At 50.6% G+C, this 14,289-nt stretch overlaps 4 protein-coding genes across 4 annotated transcripts; 2 read left to right on the forward strand and 2 right to left on the reverse strand.

Annotated features, from left to right (window-relative positions):
- Window positions 1-3,349: 3,349 nt before the first annotated feature.
- Window positions 3,350-5,257, forward strand: FPRO_08471 (uncharacterized protein; the record flags this gene model as incomplete). Its single annotated transcript, XM_031222143.1, has 1 exon — window positions 3,350-5,257. One exon carries the CDS (start codon window positions 3,350-3,352, stop codon window positions 5,255-5,257), a length of 1,908 nt encoding a protein of 635 aa, XP_031087631.1.
- A 1,210-nt stretch (window positions 5,258-6,467) lies between these two features.
- Window positions 6,468-8,717, reverse strand: FPRO_08472 (uncharacterized protein; the record flags this gene model as incomplete). Its single annotated transcript, XM_031222144.1, has 5 exons — window positions 6,468-7,028; window positions 7,080-7,145; window positions 7,201-7,361; window positions 7,417-8,492; window positions 8,548-8,717. The coding sequence occupies 5 exons, from the start codon at window positions 8,715-8,717 to the stop codon at window positions 6,468-6,470; spliced, it is 2,034 nt and encodes a 677-aa protein (XP_031087632.1).
- Window positions 8,718-10,532: 1,815 nt separating this feature from the next.
- Window positions 10,533-11,421, forward strand: FPRO_08473 (uncharacterized protein; the record flags this gene model as incomplete). Its single annotated transcript, XM_031222145.1, has 2 exons — window positions 10,533-10,813; window positions 10,890-11,421. 2 exons carry the CDS (start codon window positions 10,533-10,535, stop codon window positions 11,419-11,421), a joined length of 813 nt encoding a protein of 270 aa, XP_031087633.1.
- Window positions 11,422-11,907: 486 nt separating this feature from the next.
- FPRO_08474 (putative transcriptional repressor rco-1) lies at window positions 11,908-13,936 on the reverse strand (the record flags this gene model as incomplete). The annotated part of the gene is made up of 4 exons (XM_031222146.1): window positions 11,908-12,603; window positions 12,654-13,608; window positions 13,669-13,750; window positions 13,828-13,936. 4 exons carry the CDS (start codon window positions 13,934-13,936, stop codon window positions 11,908-11,910), a joined length of 1,842 nt encoding a protein of 613 aa, XP_031087634.1.
- Window positions 13,937-14,289: the final 353 nt, after the last annotated feature.

Consider the following 14,289-nt stretch of genomic DNA (forward strand, 5'->3'; position numbering starts at 1 on the left):
TCCGTCACTCGGACTGTGACTGTGCCGTGGCGCCGACTATCTATGTAAGAAAAAGCCCGAATTGCGTTTGAGACGGATCAAAACTGTAGACCGAAATAACGATAGAGAAAACGAGACCCTGATTTCGGATTCGGGATAGTCAAGAATGGGCTCACTTTTCCTGTCCACGAGACAGTTCAGTTCAGATTGAGTAGGACATCAGAAGCTGGATTTCCCAGGTTGGATTTCGTTGGGGACAGAGAAGAACCCTTGCAACTGACAGCTCGTTCTCGTCTTGTTTGCGCTGCCGAGCCAAGCCAGTAAAACCTGGGGATAGCATCCCATCGTCGTTGCATGGGATGGATTAACTAGCCCATGGACTACTCTACACTGGTGCCACGCGCACTATGCGCACTATGTGCATTGCTACGCTCCGTCGCTGCAGCCAGTGAACAAGTGCTCCATTCATGCCTCGAGGCCGTACACCATCTTGTCTACGCCCAGCGGTAGCTTGGTTAGCAGTCTGTTGGGATCTACATCAGGCAATACACATGAGCACTGTCCTTGAAACACCAGAGTACAGCGTAAAAGTTACTTTGCTGAAGGGTAGCGGGCGGTGAAGCCGCTATCAGCGTTGCATGGACGGAGGTCCAGATTGCGCGAATCCCATTTCCCAGTGTCTGAGCCCGGCGCTGGAGGGGATTGCTGTAGGTGTACTGTTTGATGAGAGGGGCGCACACTGTATGATCACGCTGACCAACATGTCATTTCCCGCCGACCACCGATAAAAGTAAAAGAAAAAGGCAATGGTGAGTTGGGCTGGCAGCGTCCAGCGGGAGGGACGCCGGCAGAAGCTACTCGAATCGCCACCAAGATTCGGCGCTGGGGCCCCGTACTCGTCCGTATGACTGATGCTGAGCCCCGGCACCGGCCTCTGGATGACTCCCCTATTCCCCCGGTTGACTTTCCAGTCACTGAGTGAGTGATCTGGCTTCTGCTGAGTTTGCCCTGGTTCTGGTTAATGCTCTCCACCCTCAGTGCGCGTGAGGTCTTGTTGACACTGAGCTAGACAGCGCCGGCTCCCTGATAGCACAGTGCTAGATCTGCATTTGGTAAGTCGTCATGTCAGTAGGTATTCCGTCATGTTGCTATTGTGATGTCCGGGGAACGGATAACTTTGATAACGCGGCAATACATGGAAAGTGAACCAGTTATACAAGTTATACAACGAATTGGCTGCTTCCAGTATACAGTATGTCGCAACAGTGTCTTGATAACGCTGTATGTATTCATTATTGACCTCATTTCATTTCTGCCGTCATGTTTTGGATTGAACTTGTCTGTCTGGCGTTGCAATGCTTCCTAATCCTGAGACGAAGGGGTATCATCATCACCAATCCTGGGCCATCAATGTTTCTGATCGCTGCTTCTGTTTGATTGACTTCTTTATGCCGCCATTCCCTCCCTTGCCCGTCGTGGTATCGTCCCACAGTAGCGCCATTCCTTCTTTGCTGGCGTCCAAGCCTCCCCCAACATTTGAGGCACCTGAATGGATCGAACGGGACACAGGGTCACAGTGCATCTTGTAATTCCGTGTACCTGACCTGTCCTCTTTGCCGTCGTTGTCGTAGTTGTCGTTACGTTGCCATGTGTGCCGTCTGCATCCATTGCTGTGTACAGTCGGTACAGTGCAGCACAGTAATTGGCTTGCATATCCCCTGTGCCTATGTACCTCCTCCTGCGTCCTGCTAACCCCGGCTAGCCCGGTACAAGCAACAACGCAGCACGCAAGGTACGACAGCATGTCTTTAGCTAGTGGGTCCGGCCCTCTCTAATCCTGGGGCCTGGGCAGGTGGAGCTGCAGCGCTGTAGCAGGCAACTCCAAGTACACCCCCGTCAATTCTAGACCTGGCCCTCAGTCGCTGTCTCGCCTGCCTTGGAAGGGGTCGGCCTTGGAAATGGGTGTGCTGGACAGTATGAACAATCATCCACCCTCACTAATCCAACCTGTCCTGGCCCTCCACCATCCACCATCCGCCATCTATCCATCCCTCTCCACTTGGTTCCATCACCGCCTTTCCCTTCTCACTCACCCTCTCTCTTCTCTTGTCTTCTTTCCCCTGCTTTCTTATCATCATCTCTCCACCTCTCTTTCCCTTCATTTGTACGCTTTCCGCATCTTCAAAGGCCTTCTTTCTTCTCGAGCTTGCCACTCTTCTCTCACTATCTCATCTCTTCTGTCTATTCCTATCTAATCCAACGCATCCCAACTCACATCACACCACGTCAGTCACCGTTCTTCTCACTGAACGAATCCGCTCCGCCTCGCCTCGCCATCGCCACCTTATCTCCCGAAGCAAGCACTCAATCCCAACGCTTATCGCGGTGATTCATCAACAGCCAACCACTCAATCACCAACCGATCACGCAAAGCTTGAGCTATACAATCCATAACGAGAAGAAGAAGCGTCCTTGACTTGTGTTGTCTGCCGCTGCATTAGACCAAGTCCTTGTTCGCCTAGACCTCCTATTACATTGCTCCGTTACCGCATCCCTTGAGCTGCATACCACGAGCCTCGGTTAGCAATCAAAAGCGCTTATACAGTCGGTCACGTCACATAGAAGGATCCTCTTGTGCTGCATTGAGTCGACGAGGGTTTCCTCATTGACTTGCGTTTTACTTTCCGGTCTTTCACTCAACACCGCAACTCGGCCTAGTTGGCCCTCGTGACTCAACCGTTACCGGCCGAGCATTAGGAACTCCGCCCCGGGCGAGTTCGCTCCCCTATCCCCCGGTGCCAGTCTGACTGGTCCGACACGTCGTTATATCGGCATCGTCGAATCCGGTTCCCTCTCTATTAATACGACTTCACCTGGTCTTGACCAAAACTCAATTCTCCGGTCGACCTCGTCCCAAGTCGACTTCATCACCTCTCATCGTCAGAGTCATTCTTTTTTCAAGTTACAAAAAAACGTACCCATGTTACTATAACGAATTTCATTTTCCTTGTCTTTAACTTCTTCGGCCGCTTCGGTCTTCGAAACTCACCGTAACGACAATTCGATAATCATTTCTTTTGTTAAGCCTATCGAATACCCTCAAATGAGCCTCTGAATACCAACGAACAACTACATCACCATCAACAACTCGAATTTGCTCAACTCTGCTTTCATCATTACGACACTGTACATTGCTTATATACCGCGAACATCAATTTTCTTCCATCGGCTCAAGCGTTTTTAACGAGCTTCAACATCGTTCTCTGGACTTCCTACATTCCCGGCTATTGACAAACACCAAAAAATCGTTTGTACGACTATTCCCATTTTATTTCTATTCTTTTTTTGAACATTTTATTTCTTCTTCGCCATGGAATGCCTCAAGGACAAGTTCGTTGGCGGTGCCCTTCTCAAGGGACGTTATCAGACCATCTCCCCTCTCAATCATGGATCTTTTGGTATGGTGTTTAAGGCCCAGGATCTTGTAACCAATGAGCCTGTTGCTATCAAGTGCCTCACCAAGAGAAGTGCCTGCCCCGATGCCGATTCCGATTTTGCTATCGATGAGAAGTCGGAGGAACAGGCCCTCCACAGCCGCCTCGGAACCCACAGAAACATCGTCAACCTCATTGATTCGTTCGAGACCGATTCTCACATCTATCTTGTCCTCGAGTTTTGTGGTCAGGGCGATCTTTACGAAGCAATCCGAAAAGGTCACGGTCCTCTCGAGACGGAGCATGTTCGCCAATTCATGATCGAGCTCATCGATGCCGTTGATTACATGCACTCTAAGGGGGTCTACCATCGCGATATCAAGCCCGAGAACATCTTCCTCACCCAGGATGGTGCCATGAAGCTTGGCGATTTCGGTCTGGCAACTACAGAGAAGTGGTCTTACGAGATGACTGTTGGCAGTGATCGTTACATGGCTCCTGAACAGTTCGACTCGGCCGGCGCCGGTTACTCGCCTGCCGAAGCGGATATCTGGGCCATTGGTATCTGCCTTCTCAACATCCTTTTCTCTCGCAACCCTTTCACCACCCCTACCGAGGCTGATCCTCTGTTCCTCGACTACTCTCGGGACAAGCAGTCCTTGTTCGACGTCTTCCCCTCCATGTCTCAGGACACGTATGAGGTCCTCGTGCAGTGCATGAACCTTGACCCCAGGCGACGCTCACTAGAGGGTGCCCGTGAAGCTCTGCTCCGCGTGGTCACTTTCACCACCGATGACGAGGATGATGATGAGTACTGTGGTGCCGAGTCCCCCAACGTGGCCACCGCCAACCGCGAGCCCCTCCGTACCCCATCAATTCAGTCTCCCGCCGTCGATACCGGTGCTTTTCCCTGGGCCAAGGCTCTCCATGGTACCACTCATCTTGGTCGCCAACTCAGTGTCATCCCCGATGACGAGAGCTACACCGAGGAGCTGTTCCCTAAGTCAGAGGCGACTACCACCGACTGGTGCTCTGCCAACATGCAGACCCCCATGTCGTCTGTTTACGACTCTCACCTGGGCGCATCCATGAAGTCTCTTGCCATCAAGCCCACTGCCCGATTCAATCGATCTTCGGCAACTGCTGGCTCCCTCCCAATCAACATGGCCAAGCCAATGCCAGCTATGTCCATGGTCTTTGGTCGACGCCAGGAAACTGTGTCTAAGAGCTGGAGTGACATGTGGGACGAGGATGAGGAAGAGGAGGAAATGGAACAACAGCGACAGATGCTCCAGGAGCTCAATGCCAGGACTTGGAGCCAGGAGAGTAAGGAGGAGAAGAAGGTAGTGGAGGAGGAGGAGGAACAGGTCATGAAGGTCGACACTGTACAGCCTGAGTCCGAGCCGGCGTCGCACACTCACGACATCAAGGGTGATGTGGATGATGACTTGGTCGCTGATGGCTTCTTCTTCCAGGAAGCCCCAACCCCCAAGCCTCAACAAATCACCATCACTCCTCACTATTCGCACTCGCCCATGAGCAAACCGAAAAGTTCTCTGGACAAATGGGCGGCATTGGGTGAGCGACGCCGCGGTCAAACCGCTGCTTTGGATTCTATTAAGTCGGTGGACTTTTCTAAGCCACGACGACACAATTTTGGTTTTGGATACAACAAATCTTATGAAGCGGGCGTTTGGGATCATTCTAATTATCACCACAAATTTGGGGCCGCTAAAGAACGGTCTAACAGCAAGGAATGTCCCTGGAACAAGGGCAGAGATTGGAACTGGCGTCGGGATCGACGCACCGATCTTGGAGACGTTGAGTGGGTTGGAGGTTGGTAAATGGGATTGATTCCCATCAGCCTTCAAATGTAGTTTGGCCGTCTTGAGTCCCTGGCGCGATACTCGAAGATATTTCGGGCGTTGCTTGGATTATGATGAGAGCCTTACTCGCTTTCTGTGTATAGGATATTCTATAATAATGCAAATACCAGAAGTACCTACTCAAACACCATTTGTTTATCTTGTCTATGTGAAGTCTTTGTTCCTTTTCACCATACTAATTCACATCTACCATCTGCTGGACTTGGTTACCTCAATTCTCAGTTGTCTGATGCTTTACTGAGTAGAGACAATACGTGCCATCTCACTCAACACTCGGCACAACGTCATGCCCAGCTTTTGCCTCCTGAACCTGCGCAACGCAGCATGGCACGATACTAATGCCGCTCCAGAACCAAGACAGGTTTACTACTCCCTAAGTTATTAACTAATAGTGATTAAGATGAAGCTACGCTCAACACATTTCTAAACCAAAATAGGTATACGACTCGCAACCCACCCCCAGACGGCCCGATCGGCCTGTTTCCTCGGGACTTGTCAATTTCTCCTATCCATTGTTACCGCTTCTCTCGTTTCTCGGAAGGTCGGATTGGATGAGAGCGAACGAAACCATGGCGTGACGAAACAAGTTGAGAGAGGGGTCGGGGCTGGGGTATGGCATGTCATGGGAGCGGCAGTTGGGGGATCAGCGGCGGGGTGAAGCACTGCAGAGATGAACTTGGGAGAGACAGGAGACATTGACGAGGTGGTCTTGATTGTACTTGGAAGTATGTATCGACAATGATGGTTAGGTACGCTCATTACGTCTCGAGAGACTCAATTCTCAAGTATTGTCTGACCATCAGGAATATGAGTAGGTTCACTGATGACGCTGCCACTCACACAAGCCAAGATATGGATAAAAAGGACATGAAAGTAAATGGATATGCACACTGTGGTGCCGCCATGCGTGATGTAAGTGTGTGAAGTTAATAGCGGTGAAACATCACATATGTATCTCACAACAAAAAGGTCGAGGGGTCAAAGGCGCATTTTGCGACAAAAAGTGTTGGTAAAGTAGCCAGAACAAATAGAGCTAGGAAGCTCATTGGTAACGTGTTATTCATAGTCCTATATCCTTTCTCGTAAACAACGATTCGATTCCTTGGGACATAGCCCACAAATGCTTGACAACTCCAGTAGATGCCTTTCATACTCAAACAAACACAGTCTAGTCAGCGCCAATCAGATGCTTGGGCAAGAATGTCCAGATTGTTCCCAAAGTGCCAAGGATGGCAAATACAACCAGTAGAATAGCAGAAACAATCCTTTCGCGCACTGTTACGTCCTGCCAGTATAATTTCAAGTAGAATGAGATGGGCAGGATGATAGAAATAAGTGTGCAAAGGGCCGCACCGAGGAATGCACACACAGAGTCGAATGCCGGGAAGACAATAGAGATGAACAATAAAAGAATGACCACGAAAACGCGCACGAGACCTCGTACTGCCTTTGTGACCAGAACCGAGGAACGAGTGGGCTGGCTGTGAGGCTGGTCATGATGGTGATGGTGTTGATCGTGAACTCCACAGATGACGTCCAAAGTTGTGATGATAGGGCGAGCGTTGAGAGGGATCTTTGTCAAAGGAATGATAGCAATGAAGATTGACATGATGATCTTCAGAGCGTCAGGATAGCCCTTCGATTTGAGAATGTTGGAGGTGATGGCATCCTTGATACCATCGCCAAACATTAGGAGACCAATGACAGCCAGGCATGTGTCCACAATGTACTAAACATGTCAGAGAAGCTTCCAAAATATGAATGTACTATATATACTCACGGAGAAGGAAAAGGTAACATTGACAGCCTTGCCCCATTTGTAAGGGTGACGCATGTCACGATAGATCTGAATTTCTTTAGCTCAAGGGTGTTCAACTTGACTTGACATCAGTATAACTTACGGATGGAAAAACAGAGTGCGCACCCCAAGGGCTTGCGAGGAGACCGTAGGCAAGAGGTACAGCAAGCCAGTTCTCGGGGAAAAGATAGGTTGTTGCTGGCTCTCGCAGTGAACCAGGATAGTGAGGTTTGTACAGGCCGTCAATAATGACAATCACGACAACTATATCATATTTAGCAAATGGATATTGGCGACTGAGAAATGATGATGTACTCACTGCAGAAGGTTGAGAAAATACCAACGACGCTGGTGTAACTTAACAGGCGCAGAGGCAATGCATTCAGGACCAGCACCATGACAGAAGCTACAACCTTCCATGTGTTGACGCTCGCAAGACCCGGAAGCAACAGACTGAGCGAGTCGGCAAAGAGAATAACCAAAGCGACACAGGCTGCTATCAACTCAAGACTGAAAAGGGCAGAGACAATGACCCGCGCTCGGGTTCCAAACGAGATGTACGCCAGGTCGGAATACGTAATGAGACTGGGATCAAAATCCATGCACTTGGCCAGCAGTTTGCCGGTGTACGACGTAACAGCCGCTGTCAGAGTGAGAAGAAACAGGCCAGGGATCCAACCTGTCATCTGCAGGGCCAGTGGGAGACTGAGCAGTCCGACACCGATCAAGGCATTGATCGAGTTAAAGACGGACTGGGGAAGAGTGCTCTGGCCCTCAACAGCAAGTACAACCTTATTGCCCTGCTTAACCTCTTTGACCAGGATGGGCTGGTGTTCGCCATGCGCTGCACCCTCGCCCTCTTCTTCTTCCTCGTCAGCTACGCCCCAGCCGCTGCCCTCACTGAACGAAATGCGATGGCGCGAACTCCTGTCCATAGTTCCAAAAGGAGAAGAGTCTCGGAACGAGCCATAGCTTCCAACGATATCGGGAGCTGCGAGGTGAGGGGGGACGGCGAAGATACTTGATCGGGGTGACCCAACAGGGGATGAGCCAGCTTCGACATCAAGGAGAGGCTTCGTCTCGCCATCACGATGGGGAATCCTCATTGACCTCGGCGAGGACCCAATGGCCGAACTTGACTCGCCATTCGCATGCGAAGACGAGGCATCAAGATGTTGGCGCAAAAGACCCGATTGTTGTTGCGACAATCCTTGGACATGACTGCGACCATACTGAAGGTCTTCTGTATCTTGCTCTGGCGCAAGAACAAAGCTCGGTCGGCGAGGAATAACCTCAGGAAATCCTGCTGCTCGCTGCCAACTCCTGGCGAAAGATCGGAAACTGTTTACACCACCAATGTCTGCGATTGCTGCCAACTGGTAGGTGACGGAAGACCTTAAAGTTATTAGCAACAAGAACCGGTTGATGAATTCTCATAGATTAGACATACCGCCTTCGCGGCCTCGAAAATCCTTCACCATTTTCTTGGTCGCCAGTTTCGTCGCCTTCGTCGTCCACAAGAGCTTGTTCGCGCTCAAGCATGCTGTCGGTCACGCTTCCCCGAGGCGAGGCCCCCCCTTGGTAGTCATCCCAGCTCGTAGGATTCCGCGCCGGAGACATTGTAATTGTGTATCGCCGCCAACTTCACGTTTGTTTATTGGTATGTCCTTCTCGTCGTGTTTCGCGTTGCCTGATTAGATCCAAGAAGTAACTCCGTGGTTCTTAACAATCGTCCTGGACCGCCAAGTGAAGCGTCGGGGTGGCGAAGGCTGCAGAAAAAACTAGAAAGTTGGAAGGATGGTTGCAATCAAGGTCTGCAACGCAACGGCGAGCAGGGTCTGCAGACTCGGCCAAATTGACGAGGTTTCACCAACTGCCGACGAACAGTTGGAAGAGGTGCAGAGGAAAAAAGGAATTGAAAGGAAGCAGACAAGCGGACAAACAAAACAAGAAAGAGGGCAGACTCGGCTCAGGGTCATATGGCACGCGGCTCAACTTGGACCATAGTGGAAGTGGGCGCGCCAACAGACGAAGGACATGACGCTTATCGCAGCCAAGGATAGTTCAAGAACGCCTGTGCCCTGTGCTCACGATAGCCGATGGTCAGCGTCTCCTCGTTTTGGGCTTTGGTTTTGGATTTGAGCTTGTAATTGGGTTGGCAGGGTTGGATGGAACCAACAGGGGGTCAGGTTACTGATAGTACCAAAAAAAACAGTTCAACCAGGCATGATAAGACGTTTATTTGACTAAAGATGCTGTCGTCTCAATCTTCAGGATCCTCGATAGCTGCAGTTGAGCGCCACTAGGTTGATTAGCCTGTTCTCGGGGGTTTGATGGAGGGTCACGTTTGGTAGCAGCACCATAACTGCCGGAAAATACGTCTGAATGATACGACAACGTCCCAAGCGTACAGGCGACAAGCGACAAGCGGCCAATGGCTGAGTAGAATGAGCAACGTCAACACCAAAGGAATGTCTCGTTGTTTCGTAGGACAGCAACGCTCAAAGTCTCACTCATGAGCGCTCTATCATGACTGACTGACGACCTGAGTCAGCAGCTAGGGTTGGCGGTTGTACCCGCTTGAGTGCAGACGCAGAGACATCGTCGTTGCACTGAACCCCACCTGTAATTCAACTTCTGCGCAGCTCTAACAGGCTTGACGGGATATGGCTTCGTTTTGGGTATGGGGTGGTGGACGCTCGACGCTCCATGGTGGAGAAATGTGCTAGGGGCTCACGAGACCAGATGCAAGGCAGTAACTAATATGTAAGAGACTTTCTGCAAGTAACGCGTTGTTTGCGGGCGCAGATGTTATAAGGTAATGTCATGTTTTGCTGATTGTTGATGTTATTAAAAGAGGAGTAATAAAGACCACAGCGTCAATCTTGTTCTGATGTTACATTACGTCCATGCATTGACAACCTGCCTATGCAAACCACAGCAGGAACCAGGTTGAATGCACCTCCCATACAAACATACACCTAACCCATCAACTGGCCTCACCTTGTTCCAACCTACAGCATGCGTGGCCTACTACCTACTAAGGTACGCAAGTCAGAGCAACAAAACTATGCGCAAGAATAAGATTAAGATTCAAGCATATACAATTGAGAAATGACGTTTGTTTAGACTCTTTTTCTCGAAATCATAATTCCAACACCGATCAAATCACTACCGACCTAAGGTAGGTATTTATTCCGCGGTGCTGCTACCTAGCTACCTAGGTACTATAGGTAGGTGAACTCAGATCTTTTCTTATCTTATCACAACTAAGTTGCTGCGACCTCTAAACTTCATCCATCCATCTCCAACAAATTCAACGTCACTCTCCATATTCGGAATCAAATCAGTGAATCTTTCGGCCGAATCTCGGACTTACACAATCTCTCTCCTGGACCTATTATCAATAATGCTCACACATCATCTACCTCCACCATGACAACTCCTCCCGATGCCGCCCTCTTAGCAACGACCAGCGACTCCCTCGCGCCGCTCATCCCCATCCTCAATGGTTTCGCCCATCGTCACAAGAACCAGCATTCTTCCTCGCACTGGTGGTCTTCCTTCTCTGTGCTGCGCCGCGCAGTCCGTAACCTCGTCGACGACCTCAACTCCCGGCCTAGAAAGGTCAAATCTGGCAATGTCAAGCGTGATGTCCATCCTGCTCTCGCGCGTGCAAAATGGATGATGCGCCATGTAGTCCCTGGCGCCTTTGTGTAGGTCAATGACTTTGCTACCATGTCTTCCCGCCATGTAGATAGCTAATTGCATGTTTTTTTTTCCTACCTACAGCACTTTCTCACAACTTGCAGCTGATAACCAGCATGCGCCTCTCGGACTGCTCCTCCTCTCAGTTCTTGCTCGAACCAACACTATACTCTCCCAACTCGTCCCTGACCACGACCACAACCCTCAAATCTCGACTAGTACAAAGACAATGCCTTCGGAGCCAAGCAAGCTTAAGACTTCCGATTCAAGAGCGGAAGACGCACCTGATGCCGGAGTAGACATGGGCGTAGCCATTTCGCGTGACGAGCTTCTGTCAACTCAGTCAACTCAGAGGAAAACGAAAACAGTACCGAGAGTAGACTCCCACTCGAAAGACCTCAAGCTGAAAGAATATGAGACCAAAACGACACATACAGACACCAAGAACATTCCGTCCAAAAGCGACACCATAGACAAATCAAGAAAGAAAACCAAGAACAGTGATGAATTGTCTAGTCTCTTCGGCTCTCTTTCATCGAAAAATGGCACTGCAGATAAGCCCAAAAAGAAAAAGAAGAAAGGCGATGCATTTTCCAGCCTCTTCGACTCTCTATAACGATATTTGCCATTTACTATACATACACAGTTCGAGTTGACCAACAATAACCATGTCAGCAACCACTACAGATACAGCAAACTGTTTCAAGGACTGGTGATTTTCATTATAACACACTGCAAAATTAGAAACAAAAAAATTGCAAACGAGTAGGTATGGTCCACTCTACGTTCATCCTGCTCTCCAAATTCCCCGTATCCCTGTGCGCCTCTTTGGAAGATCATGCTTCGCGCCGTAAGTTGAGCGTATGGAGCTTGATTCCTGTATCCGATATCCAAGTAACAAGAATTTCTGTCGCTCACTCTGTTTAGCCACCACGTGAAAAGCAGAATGCTTCCCCTCAAAGATATCCGTCCCAGTACAGCCACCGCCGCCAAGCACATCACTTTTTCTCCGTCGTGTATCAGTTCGCCCATGTTCGTACCCTATGACCTTCTCTAGGCACAGCATCTAAAAAGCAACCCATTGAGTCGGTTCCTTGTTTAGTCAGGAATAGGGACGGTAAGACCAGATACGAGCCTTCATGTCGCCAGAGCCAGTGGCAAAGTATCTTCCTTGTGGGCTAGGTGCAACACTGATAACGGAGTTCTTATGTCCCTGCAGCATAAGTTGCGTCGTACCCGTTCTAGGGTCCCAGAACTGCACGCCCCGGTCCTTGGAACCAGACAGTACCCAGTTGGCCTCGGGGGTGAGAGCAACTGATAAAACAAAATCGCGGTGGCCCTCGAAGGTTTTGACACACTTGCCACCCTTAGGACCAGGCTGGTTTCCTTGACGAGGGGCGCTGAGCTCCCACATCTTGATAGTCCTATCGAGACTGCCGGAAACAAGGTCCTTACCACTGGGCGAGAAGGCAACCGAGTAGACGCTATCCTTGTGGCCATCAGGTCCTTCCAAACGCTCGACGAGGAAGCCGGAATGGATGTCCCATACACGTACACTCTTGTCGAGTGAGCCTGCAGCAACGAATTGGGTATCGGGAGAGATGGCGACAGTCGTGACGCCATCCTCTATTGTCAGAGTGAGAGTGTTTGTGCCTTGTTCAATATCCCACAGGCGTACAGTTCTATCGCCACTGCCTGAGGCAATTGTTCGACCATCACGAGCAAAGTCGAGCGAGTAAATATCTTGCTCGTGACCAGAAAAGTGATTTCGAATGGTTCGAGTTTGAATATCCCATACCTATCCAATATTAGTAGGATAAACATTTTTGCGTTTCTGATACAACTTACTCGAATCAACTTGTCTTCAGCACCAGTAGCCAGGTAGCGGCCATCGGGACTAAAGCAGACACTGCGAATGTAGAGATCGGCGCTCATATCAGAGGCATTATGGTCCTCGAGCACGCAAACCTTTTCACCAGTTTGAACATCAAAGATCTGGGCAGATCGATTGCAACCAGTTGCAACATATTTGCCATCATGACTGAACCTGACACAGCATACGACACTTTCGTGGTTTAGAGAGTGGACAAGGTCCACATCCAGGACACGCTGGACCTGAGGGTTGAAAATCGCATACCAATCCTGCCCAGTCTTCTTATTATGAGGGGCCACAGAGTCAACTTCAAGGTCTCCAAGAGCGTTGCCAACGGCGGGGGCATGTGGGCCTCCCATTCGACCGTGTTCGGGAGTTGGATGGCTGACTTGAGGGGAGGCTGCACTTCCAGGGTAAGGCACGGGGGTGTTAACCTGGGGTGTAGCAGGTCCGACGGCACCTGGTGGACGACCGATACCCCTTCTACCGGGGCCAGGAGAGGCGGTGCTCTGCGGCTGGGGGCCCATCCCATTGGAAACAGGGCCCGGAGGATAGTTCTGAGAGTAAGGTGCTTGCTGCGCGTTAGGGTGAGGAGGGGGAACGGGAAGTCCAGGAGGCCCTTGGCCCATTTGGTGCTGAGGTCCCAGCGGCTGCTCCTGGGGAGGAGCATGTCCCTGCTGCGTTTGCTGCTGCTGTTGCGCACCCTGAGGCTGGCCCTGCTGACCCTGCTGCTGGCCTGGCTGGGGAGGAACGAGACCTCCCTGGCTACCGCCAGCCATGATGCCACTGAAAAGACCATTGCCAGGAGCGATAGAAGGAGGCTGCTGGGAGGGCGCGGCATGTTGAGGCGGGCCGGGAATGCCAGGTTGGATGCCTCCCTTTCGAGCAGCCTCGAGTTGGTGTCGCAGAGCACTGATCTCATCTTCGTACCTGTGATTCGGGAGGTTAACAGGGACATAAGAAATTAATGGGGCCAAGAGATCGGCTTACTTCTGCTTAAGGCTGAGATGAGTTTGCTCCATCTGATAGACCTTTTCACGGACCAGTTGCATTTCACTGACTTGCGCGGCAACTAAAGATACACATGTGTTAGCTGGGTTGAAGGGGAAAACGCGATATGAGCTATCGCCGTACGAGTAGTGGACATACTCTGATGCTCGTAGTTTTCCGTCGCGCGCATCTGAGTATCAAACTCGACCCTAATCTGTTCGAGCAACTCGTTCAGCCGAGTGGAATTGCCTTGGGGGCCGCCCCCCATGGCGCGATGCGGATACATCGACATTGCGCAAGGCGGGTCTCAGCGATGAGTAAGTAAGTTCGAGAACGGGGCCCTTTAAGACGAAAGTCAATTGCGGCGAGGTCGACGATAAATGAAAGTGTTTATCGCGATATGCTTCGTGTATTCGGCGTCGTCGAGGAGTTGGCGCGCGAGGCTGGGTGCCAAGTCAAGATTGATTAATGATGTTGGCGTTTGCTACCGACGCCAGGCAACTAATTGCAGACGCGAACCAAGGAACGCGAGCTGGACAGATGCCGATAAAATCGAAGCGTGTGGACGCCCTTGAGGAGCAAGGGCCAGCTCAGATAGTCGTAGTATATGATATGCGCCGA

Source organism: Fusarium proliferatum (genome assembly GCF_900067095.1).
Source record: "Fusarium proliferatum ET1 genome assembly, contig: FPRO_scaffold011, whole genome shotgun sequence".
In the NCBI taxonomy this organism is placed as follows: Eukaryota; Fungi; Ascomycota; class Sordariomycetes; order Hypocreales; family Nectriaceae; genus Fusarium; species Fusarium proliferatum.